Consider the following 17,413-nt stretch of genomic DNA (forward strand, 5'->3'; position numbering starts at 1 on the left):
TGTTTCCAAATTACTCACTGCTTTCAACACAAACACACATCCACGCACAATGTCTCCAGGGAAGATGTGGTAGCTGATACCAGTGACTACTGTTTATCGGGTCAACATTGACAATTACAGTATCAAAGGCTAATGCTCAGTCTCACTCAGAGAAAACACTTTCTTTACTCAATCTGTCAATTCACTGTTTCCCATCTTACATTTTTTAAGTGTATTCGGGTTCTTTTAAATGGACTTTGACTAAAGTTTTACTTGTGTTGTGTTCAAGGTGCTGCTCAGCGTGACCAAGAGACAGCAGTAGAAGAGGAGGAGCCTAACTATGAGGAGAAAGCCCAGGAGATCGTCCAGAGCATCCTACAGGAAGTCGTCAACACCATCGTTGGAGGTAACTCTATGCATCTGAAATCACATTTGTGTCTGCGGTCAGTTACGTCAACAATGGACTTTTGTTGATATAAAATAATTTTAGAATGAGAAGTCTGGAGAGTTTAGGCATTACTGTGTGTTTACTTGTTTGTCCTATCTAGAAAGAGAGAGAGCTGTGTGTCTCAGTGCTATTTTGACCCTTGCATACTAAACCACTCCAAAGGGTACTGCCTGAACCCTGCTCATCTGTGTTCAGATGCCAAGGAGCCTGCTAGCGAGACCAAGCAGCCCACAGAGATTATGGAACCCGCTGAGGTCATCACCAAGGTAACAGAGGTCACAGAGGTGGCGGAAGACGAGGGGGCGCTGGGCAGCGACAGCGAGAATGTCCATGCCAACGGAATCCCCGGCACGCCCATCTCTGCCAGCTTCACCCCGTCGCTGCCCGACGACAGGCTGTCTGTCTGCTCCAATGATACACAGGTGAGAGGGATTGACCTGACTGTCACCACGGCGACACACTTTGCTCTACAAAGTGATTTTGTGCTAGCACGGGTGTCTGTTTTAACAGACAAATAAAACTGTTTAAATACCCAGTCTGATAACTTATTCTTTTTCTTTGCATTTAAAGGGCTTATCAATTTGTAAAAAGGAACATGGAAGTCATTAGTAACATGAGGAATTAAAGAGCTGAGGGTTATTCAATCCCTCTGCTGCTGCAGTCATAAAGGGAAAGGGGGATCTTCTGCATTTAACCCAACCGTCTTCTAGTCTGCTGGGGTTGATTCCAACATGATTCATAGATGATTTCCTCTCAATCCCTCTGCTGCTGCAGTCATAAAGGGAAAGGGGGATCTTCTGCATTTAACCCAACCATCTTCTAGTCTGCTGGGGTTGATTCCAACATGATTCATAGATTATCTCCTCTCAGTTCCTCTGAATCAGAGTGTCTGTCTTCCAGTCTGCTGGGGTTGATTCCAACATGATTCATAGATTATCTCCATCTCAGTTCCTCTGAATCAGAGTGTCTGTCTTCCAGTCTGCTGGGGTTGATTCCAACATGATTCATAGATTATCTCCTCTCAGTTCCTCTGAATCAGAGTGTCTGTCTTCCAGTCTGCTGGGGTTGATTCCAACATGATTTATTATCTCAGTTCCTTGAATCTCCTCTTCAGTTCCTCTGAATCAGAGTGTCTGTCTTCCAGTCTGCTGGGGTTGATTCCAACATGATTCATAGATTATCTCATCTCAGTTCCTCTGAATCAGAGTGTCTGTCTTCCAGTCTGCTGGGGTTGATTCCAACATGATTCATAGACTATCTCCTCTCAGTTCCTCAGGTTATTAATAGCGATATTTGAGCACTGTAATTATCTACACTCTAGAACCAAAAAGGGTTCTTCAGCTGTCCCCATAGGAGAACCCTTTGAAGAACCATTTTTGGTTCCAGGTATAACCCTTTTGTTTCCAGGTAGTACCCTTTTGATTTCAATGTAGAACCCTTTCTACAGAGGGTTCTACCTGGAACCAAAAAGGGTTCTACCTGGAACCAAAAGGTGTTCTCCTATGGGGACAGCGAATAATCCTTTTTGGAACCCTTTTTTTCTAAGAGTGTACGATTTACAGTCTTACACGATCAAGGTTGAACAGATACATTAATTGGAAGCATTTATTTCACACTCTTTTTGTCAAATGGGGAATTCATTTTGGATGATAATTGACTCTTGATAATTGACTCTTGATTAAACTTTTTTGATGTAGACCATCTGTTTGTGTTTCTGCATTAGGAGTCGGGGGCGACCACAGGCCCAGTACCAGGTGCTAAGTTCTCCCATATTCTCCAGAAGGATGCCTTCCTAGTGTTTAGATCGCTCTGCAAGCTGTCTATGAAGCCTCTGTCAGATGGACCGCCAGACCCAAAGTAAGTTGAGTTCCTGTATCAGGAATCTTATTATTGCTTGGTTTTAGAGAATTGAATAGAGGATCAGTAGATGTATTACCCTAGTAAATAGGCTATTACAGGTTTATTTTTGGAGTGTGTTCCTTAGTTGAATCATGTCTTGTGGAGGGTAGCCTAGTTATTAGTTGGGAGTGTTGTGATGGTTGGTGTGTGTTTGGATGAAGCATCACTTAGGTGATTATTGGTTCTGTATCGCTTCCTGTGCTCCCTGTTTTTTCTCCCTCTGTAGAACAGGAAATTACAAGGGAAAAATATCTAATCAGATTTGGCTTTGATCCAATATAAGGGAGATTACATTTCGGTGTTCTTCTGTATGCATTTCCCAGCCCGTTACAGCCAAAGAAGCATCTGATTTGCTGGATCTGATAGCAGTTTTTACATAACAGGATTTCCTGAATCTGGTTTCTGTATGGTAACTCAATTCTGACTGTCTCAGTCTCCCATCGCCATCATTCTCCCAATGGCCCATGTGGCCTAACACTCTATCCGCATTGGCTAGTGAGAGTTCTGGCCCAGTGTTCCTGTAGTGTTGTCAGAGTTCTGTTTAAGAACACTGTCTAAGAACACGAAAGATGTTCCGTCTTCTAGACAATGGTGGAATGGATCCCTGTTTATCACAGGCCTTTGTCAGGGGTGACAGGGAGGATGGCTGTGCCACCAGAGGAAGGCCTGTGGTCAGTGTCTGTAAGACAGAACGCCTTTTCACCCACAGACAGATTTACTCCATGACTGGCTCTGGTGATACCCGGACGACACACAGGAGACCTGCTTTATAGCTGTGTAACTTACAACAGATGCTTTGAACATGTCTTTTTAGGGATTACGAATCAGTATTGAATCTTGCTGTTGTAATTTGTTAATAAAAGATTAAAGTTTGACATATTACCTTGTTTTTTTGTCACCTCAAATTGGCTTTAAGGAAGCACACCGACAGTCCTCAACAGTCAAATGGGGAAGGTATCAAACTCCAAGGCTACATGGCATGTTCAGTTCCACCCACTGACTATGAACACCACACATATGATTTATGTTTTGCATATATACATTTAAAAATGTTGAAAACATGCCCTAGGTAATTTGTCGTGTTTTCATGGCTCAGGTATGTTTTGTTCCTTTGGATTTTCTATGGTTCAAATGGTTGATTTGTTATTGTACTGAAAATGTACCCTGCTTCCCTTTTCCGGGCCAAGCTGAAATGATAAAGTTGTCAGGTTTCCCCTGCGCTGCAGGCCCCTTGACTTTTTACATTTTGTTACCTTGCAGCCTTATTCTAAAATTGATTAAATCGTTTTTTTTATTCATCAATCTGCACACAATACCCCATAATGACAAAGCAAAAACATGTTTTTATACATTTTAGAAAATGTATTTAAAAAAAATAATTACTTAAATATCACATTCACATAAGTATTCAGACCCTTTACTCAGAACTTTGTTAATGCACCTTTGGTAGCGATTACAGCCTCACGTCTTCTTGGGTATGACGCTACAAGCTTGGCACCTGTATTTGGGTAGTTTCTCCCATTCTTCACTGCAGATCCTCTCAAGCTCTGTCAGGTTGGATGGGGAGCGTTGCTGTACAGCTATTTTCAGGTCTCCAGAGATGTTCAATCGCGTTCAAGTCCGGGCTCTAGCTGGGCCACTCAAGGACATTCAGAGACTTGTCCCGAAGCCACTCCTGCGTTGTCTTGGCTGTGTGCTTAGGGTCGTTGTCCTTTTGGAAGGTGAACCTTTACTCTGAGGTCCTGAGCGCTGTGGAGCAGGTTTTCTTCAAGATCTCTCTGTACTTTGCTCTGTTCATCGATCCTGACTAGTTTCCCAGTCCTTGCCACTGAAAAACATCCCACAGCACGATGCTGCCACCCAAGCTTCACTGTAGGGATGGTGCCAGTTTTCCGCCAGACGTGACACTTGGCATTCAGGCCAAAGTGTTCAATCTTGTTTTCATCAGACCAGAGAATCTTGTTTCTCATGGTCCGAGAGTCTTTAGGTGCCTTTTGGCAAACTCCAAGTGGGCTGTCATGTGCCTTTTACTGAGAAGTGGCTTTCGTCTGGCCACTCTACCATAAATGCCTGGTTGGTGGAGTGGTGCAGAGTTGGTTATCCTTCTGGAAGGTTCTCCCATCTCCACAGAAGAACTCTGGAGCTCTGTCAGAGTGACCATCGGGTTCCCTGACTAAGGCCTTCTCCCCCGGTTTCTCAGTTTGGCCGGGAGGCCGGCTCTAAGAACAGTCTTGGTGGTTCCAAACTTCTTCCATTTGAGAATGATGGAGGACACTGTGTTCTTGGGGACCTTCAATGCTGCAGAAATGTTTTAGTACCCTCCCCCAGATCTGTGCCTCGACACAATCCTGTCTTAGAGCTCTACGGACAATCCCTTTGACCTCATGGCTTGGTTTTTACTCTGACATGCACTGTCAACTGTGGGACCTTATATAGACAGGTGTGTGCCTTTCCAAATCATGTCCAATCAATAGAATTTAAGTCTCATAGCAAAGGGTCTGAATACTAATGTAAATAAGGTATTTCTTTTTAAATTTGCAAACATTTCTAATAGCCTGTTTTTGCTTTGTCATTATGGGGTATTGTGATGTCATTATGGGGTATTGTGATGTCATTATGGGGTATTGTGTGTAGATTGAGAGGGACATTTTTTATAACACATTTTAGAATAAGGCTGTAAAATAACAAAATGTGGAAAAAGTCAAGCGGTCTGAATACTTTCCGAATGCACTATATTTCTGTATGCTACATTAATATCAGTCTGTCTGTGGAGGAGGGCTTGGGAGCATTACAGATAGGAAGCCAGTCACTGCAAATAAATACATATTTTGGGTTCATACTCCTCCATCATACAGCTGTTTAGGAATACGGGTCGGACTTATGGATAGGGGAAATGGACAATATAATTATCTAACTATAATGATCTATTACGGAAATATGCCTTCTCTACATTGTAACATATGGTGTTTGTATGTGCAGATCTATAATTGGAAATGTTATTGGAAAAAGGAAAACAGCTCCAGCTCATCTCGCTAGGTCAGGCTGTTAGTATAGAGGTGGACATTAGGCGGACATCCCAGATCCCCTGACTGCCACCAGACCATTAGGATTCTCTGTCAGTTGTGGGTCAACCAGGAAGTGCTGCTAATAACTGATGAATCAGATGGTGTCTCACAGAGCACCTGTTATTGATGCATTTCTGTCAGGGGTGGGCTGGCCATCTGGCATTTCGGCCTAAGTGCCTGAATAACTTGTTGTTTTTTGTTGTTGTGGAAAATGATAATTATCTGGCTAATAATGGGATCCTCAAGGGAAAATGGGCCAGTGTAGGGGCCTCAAGAAAAAAGAATTGTCCGGTGTGTTAGAAATGCCTGGGCCATTTTTGGTCCTAGTCCACCCATGATCTCTGTCTTCATCCCACAATAATAAATACATTATCAGGGGTCACTTCATGTGCATATTAAGCTGATTGATGGCATATGGTATAAATCAAGGGAAAGTTCAGCAGGCACAACGTTTTGGAACGTTCAGATATAAATATGCTGGAACAAACATCTCTGACATTTAGAATAAGGAGTCACATAGGCTCTATTCATGGCATTTCTATCTACAATGTTTGGCTACTGAACATATAAAGAATTCTTATTCCTGTTGCACTTGAATGTTAGAAGTCTGAATCGATGCCTCTTTCGGTCTCCTGCCAGGTCCCACGAGCTGCGCTCCAAGGTGCTATCCCTCCAGCTGCTGCTGTCCATCCTGCAGAACGCTGGGCCCGTCTTCAAGACCAACGAGATGTTCATCAACGCCATCAAGCAGTACCTGTGTGTGGCGCTGTCTAAGAACGGCGTCTCCTCCATCCCAGAGGTCTTCTCGCTCTCGCTCTCCATCTTCCTCACCCTCCTCTCCCACTTCAAGACCCACCTCAAGATGCAGATTGAGGTAGCTACCTAACATTTAGGTTTTTCCTCTGTCGCAAAAGATTAAGCTGCTGATTTAGTTTTTTTGTTCCATTATGGGGGACTAACTGAGCTACCTGACCAGCTATTAGTCCAAATAGTATTTCTCTTCCTCCCCAAAGTCACAAACCATATATTCCTCTTTCATATTGCTTCTAATATTCCTCCTTTCTTGTCCTACTTGAAAACCCATGAACATGCAGGCCGAGACACTGTTCTGTTCTGTCGCTGAATAGCTGTCCTATCCCCAAATTCCAATCTCTCCTGTTCCCTCTCCCAATGTTGTAAACCTCTCAGCTCTCAATACAGCAGGCACCTGACACAGGTGATTAATGGGAGATGAAGTTTATCAGAGGGGCACAGTAATGTAGTTCTGTCTCAGTGCGATTGAGTTTCAGTATTACCTGTTAGCTGTTGCTTCTGATTTGTAGTCCATTTCCACAGTTGTCTGGTTGTAATATTTCCTCATGCTGAAGTTGATGACTTAATCTACCCGCGACTGTTTGTGGCCATGAAGGAAATCATGGTATTTTCCGGAGACAGATGTTGCTGGTTGAGATGTTATGATTTCACAGTTGAACGGTCAGCCTGCAGTGAGATGTATGTGTTTATGGCTTTGTTACAGTGGATAGTTCTGTAAATGAAGATTCATGAAGCTTTTCTCCTCTCGGCCTCTTTGTGTCCTCATCTTTAACTGTCACGGTTTGTTTTGCTGCGCAGGTGTTCTTCAAGGAGATTTTCCTGTACATTCTGGAGACGTCCACAAGCTCCTACGACCATAAATGGATGGTCATACAGACCCTCACCAGAATATGTGCAGGCGAGTGTGTGTGTGTGGTGTCAATTTGAAATGCTCTCGGTGGTACAGCGCATCAACGTCAATTACAAGTCAAGTACCAACTGTCCCTCATGTCTCCTCTCTCAGATGCCCAGGGTGTGGTGGATATCTATGTGAATTATGATTGTGACTTGAATGCTGCTAATATCTTTGAGAGGCTGGTGAATGACCTCTCGAAGATCGCACAGGGCCGGGCAGGCCACGAGCTCGGCACAACACCACTCCAAGTAAGACTGACCAATGGCTATAGAAAAAAAAATCTTTGTGTATTTGGTACATGTATATTGCTCTAAAGTTGATGTAACATTTCTCTGTTCCCACCAGGAGTTGACCCTGAGGAAGAAAGGCCTGGAGTGTCTGGTGTCCATCTTAAAGTGTATGGTAGAGTGGAGTAAAGACCAGTATGTCAACCCCAACTCCCAGACCAGCCTTGGTAAGAGACTGACCAAACTTCAGTTACCCTGAGGCTGGTGGGGAGAGGTGTGCCACTGGGTTGGATTTAGATCCTGAGGAAAACTGTTTAGCTATTCTTCAAGTGCACCGTTCTGCCTGCTCCTTTGTGGAGGATCAAAGGGTTTGGATGCACAGTTGGAGTCCTCCACTATTTGGAGTGTATTTGATATATTCCACTTACATCACTGACTTCCCACATCCCAGAACTTCAATTCTCCATTTCAGCAATGGTGGCACCCTAGAGTGTGTATTTACCATATTTATAGCCGCTGATGCATGGGGGCATATTGTGCTTATCTACCCTTTCCTGTAGAATGGTAAAACTAGGAGCAAAGGGAAGACGGCCAAGGCTTTACTCTCAGTCAAACCTGCCTGAGGCTACCGTTCATCACTAGGGTTAACTGGGGTTAGAGGGAAGAGTGGTATTCATCAATACAGCTATAGCATATTCCCTGAGACAGAAGACTAGCCATTAGCATTCATCAGTAGCCTACAGATTGTACAGACCCTGAGAGGGAAGGCTAATTCAAGACTGTACCCTGAGAGAGAAGGCTAGCGTTCATCATTATGGCTAGCACAGACCCTGAGAAAGAGATCGATGGCTAGCATCCATCAGTGTGGCTAGCCCAGTCAGACCCTGACAGGACAGTCTCTCCCTCAGCAGCACTGAAAGGCTAATACAATACAGGCATGCTAATACACCAGGGCAGGGCAGGCTAACTCAATACCCTGAACCGACTGATGAGGAAAAGCCATGGTGCGAAAGACAGACCCTCTGTCAGTGCTCCTGGATAAGACCCCTGGCTTGCTTCAGAATGAGCTGAGAGGAATCAGTCCTGTTCGATCCTTTAACCAAGTAGGAAGGGAGGGCTCTAATGAAGGGAGGGAAAGAGAGCTTTAACGAAGGCAAGGAAGGAAGCAGGGAAGTAGAGGCTCTGAGAGGGGTGCCAGATATCCCCACATATCCCCCTAGAGAGGAGGCTAGCCTCAGGCTACCTTCTGGCACTCAGAGAGCTAACTCTACCAAGTCACGGAAGGCAGCAGAACTAACAAACAGCATTACTGCTACAGGGGTTAGTGTTAGTCACCATGCTGAAGTCACCATACAGCTAGTGCCAACTCATTTAGTGACCATGCCGAAGTCACCATACAGCTCGTGCCAAGTCATTTAGTGACCATGCTGAAGTCACCATACAGCTAGTGCCAACTCATTTAGTGACCATGCTGAAGTCACCATACAGCTCGTGCCAACTCATTTAGTGACCATGCTGAAGTCACCATACAGCTAGTGCCAACTCATTTAGTGACCATGCTGAAGTCACCATACAGCTAGTGCCAACTCATTTAATGACCATGCTGAAGTCACCATACAGCTAGTGCCAACTCATTTAGTGACCATGCCGAAGTCACCATACAGCTAGTGCCAACTCATTTAGTGACCATGCCGAAGTCACCATACAGCTAGTGCCAACTCATTTAGTGACCATGCTGAAGTCACCATACAGCTAGTGCCAACTCATTTAGTGACCATGCCGAAGTCACTCATTTAGTGACCATGCCGAAGTCACCATACAGCTAGTGCCAACTCATTTAGTGACCATGCCGAAGTCACCATACAGCTAGTGCCAACTCATTTAGTGACCATGCTGAAGTCACCATACAGCTAGTGCCAACTCATTTAGTGACCATGCTGAAGTCACCATACAGCTAGTGCCAACTCATTTAGTGACCATGCTGAAGTCACCATACAGCTAGTGCCAACTCATTTAGTGACCATGCTGAAGTCACCATACAGCTCGTGCCAACTCATTTAGTGACCATGCTGAAGTCACCATCACAGCTAGTGCCAACTCATTTAGTGACCATGCTGAAGTCACCATACAGCTAGTGCCAACTCATTTAGTGACCATGCTGAAGTCACCATACAGCTAGTGCCAACTCATTTAGTGACCATGCTGAAGTCACCATACAGCTAGTGCCAACTCATTTAGTGACCATGCTGAAGTCACCATACAGCTAGTGCCAACTCATTTATGTGACCATGCTAGTGCCAACTCATTTAGTGACATGTATGTCATTTGTGACCATGCTGAAGCTGCTGTGACTAGTCTCCTCGCTTTTAGGTTACTTCAAACAAAATGTGTTTTTCTGAGTCAGTGAAAGTGCATCCTAATTATGCAATTTTCCATGTAGATACTGTAGCTCAGCTAATGCATTGTGTTTCTGAAAACGTGTTTTTACATCATTACATAGATAATACCTCTCCACTTTCTCTTAATTTCGGTCTTTTCCTCTTTGTTCTCTGGTTGGCTGACTTCACAGGAAGAGCAGGTAATGGCAGAAAGGTGTGGAGTGTTTGGTAGACTGGTTGCTGTTGCAACAGTAGGGGTCATTGGGACCTAGATAGAGTGTGGAGGGGGCTACGGTGGCTGTGACTAGTACTGTGAGTGTTATTTAGATGCCTTATCTACCTTTCATTTGCATAATCTCATGTTACTTGCTTTCAAACGCTGTAGGTTCTGGATAGATTTTGAGTTTTTTAAGTCAGCTCTGTGTACAATATGGGAAAAAACACCACTGGTTATACTGTACATTGTGATTTAGTAAACTTTGAAGAGAGTTTTGCTACCTTGGCTGTGCCACCCTCCTCTCTCTAACCTGGCTGTAACACCCACCTCCCTCTATCCTGGCTGTGCCACCCTCCTCTCTCTAACCTGGCTGTAACACCCACCTCCCTCTACCCTGGCTGTGCCACCCACCTCCCTCTACCCTGGCTGTGCCACCCACCTCCCTCTACCCTGGCTGTGCCACCCTCCTCCTCTATCCTGGCTGTGCCACCCTCCTCTCTCTATCCTGGCTGTAACACCCACCTCCCTCTACCTTGGCTGTAACATCCACCTCCCTCTACCCTGGCTGTGCCACCCACCTCCCTCTACCCTGGCTGTGCCACCCTCCTCCTCTATCCTGGCTGTGCCACCCTCCTCTCTCTATCCTGGCTGTAACACCCACCTCCCTCTACCCTGGCTGTGCAACCCTCCTCCTCTATCCTGGCTGTGCCACCCTCCTCCTCTATCCTGGCTGTGCCACCCTCCTCTATCCTGGCTGTAACACCCACCTCCCTCTACCCTGGCTGTGCCACCCTCCTCCCTCTACCCTGGCTGTGCCCCCACCTCCCTCTACCCTGGCTGGTCCACCCTCCTCCTCTACCCTGGCTGTGCCACCCTCTACCCTGGCTGTGCACCCTCCTCCTCTACCCTGGCTATGCCACCTTCCTCCTCTACCCTGGCTGTGCCACCTTCCTCCTCTACCCTGGCTCTGCCACCCTCCTCCCTCTACCCTGGCTGTGCCACCCTCCTCCCTCTACCCTGGCTGTGCACCCTCCTCCCTCTACCCTGGCTGTGCCACCTTCCACCTCTACCCTGGCTGTGCCACCTTCCTCCCTCTACCCTGGCTTTGCACCCTCCTCCTTCTCTACCCTGGCTGTGCCACCTTCCTCCTCTACCCTGGCTGTGCACCCTCCTCCCTCTACCATGGCTGTGCCACCCTCCTCCCTCTACCCTGGCTGTGAACCCTCCTCCCTCTACCCCGGCTGTGCCACCCTCCTCCTCTACCCCGGCTGTGCCACCCTCCTCCTCTACCCTGGCTGTGCCACCCTCCCCCCTCTACCCTGGCTGTGCCACCCTCCTCCCTCTACCCTGGCTGTGCCACCCTCCCCCCTCTACCCTGGCTGTGCCACCCTCCTCCCTCTACCCTGGCTGTGCCACCCTCCGCCCTCTACCCTGGCTGTGCACCCTCCTCCCTCTACCCTGGCTGTGCCACCCTCCTCCCTCTACCCTGGCTGTGCCACCCTCCTCCCTCTACCCTGGCTGTGCACCCTCCTCCCTCTACCCTGGCTGTGCCACCCTCCTCCTCTACCCTGGCTGTGCACCCTCCTCCCTCTACCCCGGCTGTGCACCCTCCTCCCACTACCGTGGCTGTGCCACCCTCCTCCTCTACCCTGGCTGTGCACCCTCCTCCCTCTACCCTGGCTGTGCCACCCTCCTCCCTCTACCCTGGCGGTGCACCCTCCTCCCTCTACCCTGGCTGTGCCACCCTCCTCCTCTACCCTGGCTGTGCCACCCTCCTCCTCTACCCTGGCTGTGCCACCCTCCCCCTCTACCCTGGCTGTGCCACCCTCCCCCTCTTCCCTGGCTGTGCCACCCTACTCCCTCTACCCTGGCTGTGCCACCCTCCTCCCTCTACCCTGGCTGTGCACCCTCCTCCCTCTACCCTGGCTGTGCACCCTCCTCCTTCTCTACCCTGGCTGTGCCACCCTCTTCCTTCTCTACCCTGGCTGTGCCACCTTCCTCCCTTTACCCTGGCTTTGCACCCTCCTCCCTCTACCCTGGCTTTGCACCCTCCTCCCTCTACCCTGGCTTTGCACCCTCCTCCCTTTACCCTGGCTTTGCACCCTCCTCCCTCTACCCTGGCTTTGCACCCTCCTCCCTCTACCCTGGCTGTGCACCCTCCTCTCTCTACCCTGGCTGTGCACCCTCCTCCTCCTCTACCCTGGTTGTGCCACCATCCTCCTCTACCCTGGTTGTGCCACCCTCCTCCTCTACCCTGGTTGTGCCACCCTCCTCCTCTACCCTGGCTGTGCCACCCTCCGCCCTCTACCCTGGCTGTGCACCCTCCTCCCTTTACCCTGGCTTTGCACCCTCCGCCCTCTACCCTGGCTGTGCACCCTCCCCCCTCTACCCTGGCTGTGCACCCTCCTCCTTCTCTACCCTGGTTGTGCCACCCTCCTCCTCTACCCTGGCTCTGCCACCCTCCTCTACCATGTGCTCTGCTCTATGAAGTTGTTGAGTGGAGGAAGCACACTGCCAGCTCACATTACCCTGATGGTGTCCTGAATGTTTTAGAGAGTTTCCGATGGGTAATTAGATCCCTTACCAACGTACAATGTCTCTTACAGCCATACAACCACCATGGACCTGATTCACCCACAGAACAGTAGCATCAGACCTGCTTGTTCTGCCCTGTTCTGTCCCCTCAGGCTACACACACAGAACTACCTCCATGTTACACAACACTACCTCCATGTTACATGCTACACAACACTACCTCCATGCTACACAACACTACCTCCATGTTACACAACACTACCTCCATGTTACACAACACTACCTCCATGTTACACAACACTACCTCCATGTTACACAACACTACCTCCATGTTACACAACACTACCTCCATGTTACACAGCACTACCTCCATGTTACACAACACTACCTCCATGTTACACAACACTACCTCCATGTTACACAACACTACCTCCATGTTACACAGCACTACCTCCATGTTACACAACACTACCTCCATGTTACACAACACTACCTCCATGTTACACAACACTACCTCCATGTTACACAACACTACCTCCATGTTACACAACACTACCCCCATGTTACACAGCACTACCTCCATGTTACACAACACTACCTCCATGTTACACAGCACTACCTCCATGTTACACAGCACTACCTCCATGTTACACAGCACTACCTCCATGTTACACAACACTACCTCCATGTTACACAACACTACCTCCATGTTACAACACTACCTCCATGTTACACAACACTCCCTCCACTACCTCACTATTGCTGAACTCCCCAGAGACCTGGATCTAGAAACTCAAGGCTGAACCCCCCCTACTGGCTAAAAGATTGATGAAAAACAGTACCAGTCAAAAGTTGGGACACACTTACTACTTCCAGGGTTTTTCTTTCTTTTTAATATTTTCTACATTGTAGAATAATATTTAAGACAGAAGATAGTCCTATTTGGTAAAATACCAAGTCCATATTATGTCAAGAACAGCTCAAATAAGCAAAGAGAAACGACAGTCCATCATTACTGTAAGACATGAAGGTCAGTCAATCTGGAACGTTTCAAGAATTTTGGAAGAGGATAAGTTCATTAGAGTTACCTGCACCTCAGATTGCAGCCCAAATAAATACTTCAAGTAACAGACACATCTCAACATCAACTGTTCAGAGGAGACTGTGTGATTCAGGCCTTCACGGTCAAATTGCAGCAAAGAAACCACTACTAAAGTACACCAATAAGGAAGAGACTTGCTTGGGCCAGGAAACATGAGCAATGGACATTAGACTGGTGGAAATCTGTCCTTTGGTCTGATGAGTCCAAATTGGAGATTTTTGGTTCCAACCGCCGTGTCTTTGTGAGATGTAGAGTAGGTGGATGGATGATCTCCGCATGTGTGGTTCCCACCGTGAAGCATGGAGGAGGAGGTGTGATTGTGTGGGGGTGCTTTGCTGGTGACACTGTCTGTGATTTATTTAGAATTCAAGGCACACTTAACCAGCATGGCTACCACAGCATTCTGCAGCGATATGCCATCCTATCTGGTTGCGCTTAGTGGGACTATCATTTGTTTTTCAACAGGACAATGACCCAACACACCTCCAGGCTGTGTAACGGCTATTTGACCAAGGAGAGTGATGGAGTTCTGCATCAGATGACCTGGCATCCACAATCACTCGACCTCAACCCAATTGAGATGGTTTGGGAAGAGTTGGACTGCAGAGTGAAGGAAAAGCAGCCAAGAAGTGCTCAGCATATGTGGGAACTCCTTCAAGACAGTTGGAAAAGCATTCCTCATGAAGCAGGTTGAGAGAATGCCAAGAGTGTGCAAAGCTGTCATCAAGGCAAAGCGTGGCTACTTTGAAGAATCTCACTTTTTTGGTTACTTCATGATTCCGTATGTGTAGTTTGATGTCTTCACTATTATTCTACAATATAGAAAATAGTACAAATAAAGAAAAACCCTTGAATGAGAAGGTGTATCCAAACTGTTGACTGGTACTGTATGTTTCAATTGAAAACGTTTAGTGTTGGCTTATTTGGCTGTGCTGGATTGCTGATTGCGTTGGGGTCCTAACACCAACTACGGTTTTTACTCATCTCTATCAGACCATTGATTGTTCAATGTTCTTCTCCCTCCCCAGGTCAGGAGAAGCCCTCGGAGCAGGAGACCAATGAGACGAAGGCCCCAGAGACCATCAACCGTTACGGAAGCATCAACTCCCTGGACTCCACAGCCTCGTCGGGCATCGGGAGCTACAGTACACAGATGTCAGGGACAGACAACCCCGAGCAGTTTGAGGTTCTCAAACAACAGAAGGAGATCATCGAGCAGGGCATCGACCTGTAAGCCAGACTAGTGCTGCTATACTGTATACCTGAATATATATTCACCTTGTGCTGTATAGACAGCTAAATACATTCACCTTATCCTGTATAGACAGCTGAATATATTCACCTTATCCTGTATAGACAGCTGAATATATTCACCTTATCCTGTATAGACAGCTGAATATATTCACCTTATCCTGTATAGACAGCTGAATATATTCACCTTATCCTCCTTATAGACAGCTGAATATATTCACCTTATCCTGTATAGACAGCTGAATATATTCACCTTATCCTGTATAGACAGCTGAATATATTCACCTTATCCTGTATAGACAGCTGAATATATTCACCTTATCCTGTATAGACAGCTGAATATATTCACCTTAGCCTGTATAGACAGCTGAATATATTCACCTTATCCTGTATAGACAGCTGAATATATTCACCTTATCCTGTATAGACAGCTGAATATATTCACCTTATCCTGTATAGACAGCTGAATATATTCACCTTATCCTGTATAGACAGCTGAATATATTCACCTTATCCTGTATAGACATCTGAATATATTCACCTTGTACTGTATAGACAGCTGAATATATTCATCTTATCCTGTATAGACAGCTGAATATATTCACCTTATCCTGTATAGACAGCTGAATATATTCACCTTATCCTGTATAGACAGCTGAATATATTCACCTTATCCTGTATAGACATCTGAATATATTCACCTTAGCCTGTATAGACAGCTGAATATATTCACCTTGTACTGTATAGACAGCTGAATATATTCACCTTGTACTGTATAGACAGCTGAATATATTCATCTTATCCTGTATAGACAGCTGAATATATTCACCTTATCCTGTATAGACAGCTGAATATATTCACCTTGTACTGTATAGACAGCTGAATATATTCACCTTGTACTGTATAGACAGCTGAATATATTCACCTTGTACTGTATAGACAGCTGAATATATTCACCTTATCCTGTATAGACAGCTGAATATATTCACCTTTATCCTGTATAGACAGCTGAATATATTCACCTTGTACTGTATAGACAGCTGAATATATTCACCTTGTACTGTATAGACAGCTGAATATATTCACCTTATCCTGTATAGACAGCTGAATATATTCACCTTGTACTGTATAGACAGCTGAATATATTCACCTTGTACTGTATAGACAGCTGAATATATTCACCTTATCCTGTATAGACAGCTGAATATATTCACCTTATCCTGTATAGACAGCTGAATATATTCACCTTATCCTGTATAGACAGCTGAATGTATTCACCTTGTACTGTATAGACAGCTGAATATATTCACCTTGTACTGTATAGACAGCTGAATATATTCACCTTATCCTGTATAGACAGCTGAATATATTCACCTTATCCTGTATAGACAGCTGAATATATTCACCTTATCCTGTATAGACAGCTGAATATATTCACCTTATCCTGTATAGACAGCTGAATATATTCACCTTATCCTGTATAGACAGCTGAATATATTCACCTTATCCTGTATAGACAGCTGAATATATTCACCTTATCCTGTATAGACAGCTGAATATATTCACCTTATCCTGTATAGACAGCTGAATATATTCACCTTGTACTGTATAGACAGCTGAATATATTCACCTTGTACTGTATAGACAGCTGAATATATTCACCTTGTACTGTATAGACAGCTGAATATATTCACCTTATCCTGTATAGACAGCTGAATATATTCACCTTATCCTGTATAGACAGCTGAATATATTCACCTTGTACTGTATAGACAGCTGAATATATTCACCTTGTACTGTATAGACAGCTGAATATATTCACCTTATCCTGTATAGACAGCTGAATATATTCACCTTGTACTGTATAGACAGCTGAATATATTCACCTTGTACTGTATAGACAGCTGAATATATTCACCTTATCCTGTATAGACAGCTGAATATATTCACCTTATCCTGTATAGACAGCTGAATATATTCACCTTATCCTGTATAGACAGCTGAATATATTCACCTTATCCTGTATAGACAGCTGAATATATTCACCTTATCCTGTATAGACAGCTGAATATATTCACCTTGTACTGTATAGACAGCTGAATATATTCACCTTATCCTGTATAGACAGCTGAATATATTCACCTTATCCTGTATAGACAGCTGAATATATTCACCTTATCCTGTATAGACAGCTGAATATATTCACCTTATCCTGTATAGACAGCTGAATATATTCACCTTATCCTGTATAGACAGCTGAATATATTCACCTTATCCTGTATAGACAGCTGAATATATTCACCTTATCCTGTATAGACAGCTGAATATATTCACCTTATCCTGTATAGACAGCTGAATATATTCACCTTGTACTGTATAGACAGCTGAATGTATTCGCCTTATCCTGTATAGACAGCTGAATATATTCACCTTGTACTGTATAGACAGCTGAATATATTCACCTTATCCTGTATAGACAGCTGAATATATTCACCTTATCCTGTATAGACAGCTGAATATATTCACCTTATCCTGTATAGACAGCTGAATATATTCACCTTATCCTGTATAGACAGCTGAATATATTCACCTTATCCTGTATAG

At 45.4% G+C, this 17,413-nt stretch overlaps 1 protein-coding gene across 1 annotated transcript in view; it reads left to right on the plus strand.

Annotated features, from left to right (window-relative positions):
* Positions 1-17,413, plus strand: part of LOC115104924 (brefeldin A-inhibited guanine nucleotide-exchange protein 1-like) — a 108,123-nt gene that overhangs the window by 64,862 nt on the left and 25,848 nt on the right. Inside the window, exons 7-14 of the mRNA XM_065006989.1 lie at positions 269-385; positions 623-849; positions 2,151-2,284; positions 6,031-6,265; positions 7,003-7,102; positions 7,208-7,347; positions 7,445-7,553; positions 14,587-14,788. Coding sequence (XP_064863061.1) covers positions 269-385; positions 623-849; positions 2,151-2,284; positions 6,031-6,265; positions 7,003-7,102; positions 7,208-7,347; positions 7,445-7,553; positions 14,587-14,788 — 1,264 coding nt within the window. The remainder of the gene's footprint in view (positions 1-268; positions 386-622; positions 850-2,150; positions 2,285-6,030; positions 6,266-7,002; positions 7,103-7,207; positions 7,348-7,444; positions 7,554-14,586; positions 14,789-17,413) is intronic.

This window comes from Oncorhynchus nerka, linkage group LG22 (genome assembly GCF_034236695.1).
Source record: "Oncorhynchus nerka isolate Pitt River linkage group LG22, Oner_Uvic_2.0, whole genome shotgun sequence".
NCBI classification, from domain to species: domain Eukaryota; kingdom Metazoa; phylum Chordata; class Actinopteri; order Salmoniformes; family Salmonidae; genus Oncorhynchus; species Oncorhynchus nerka.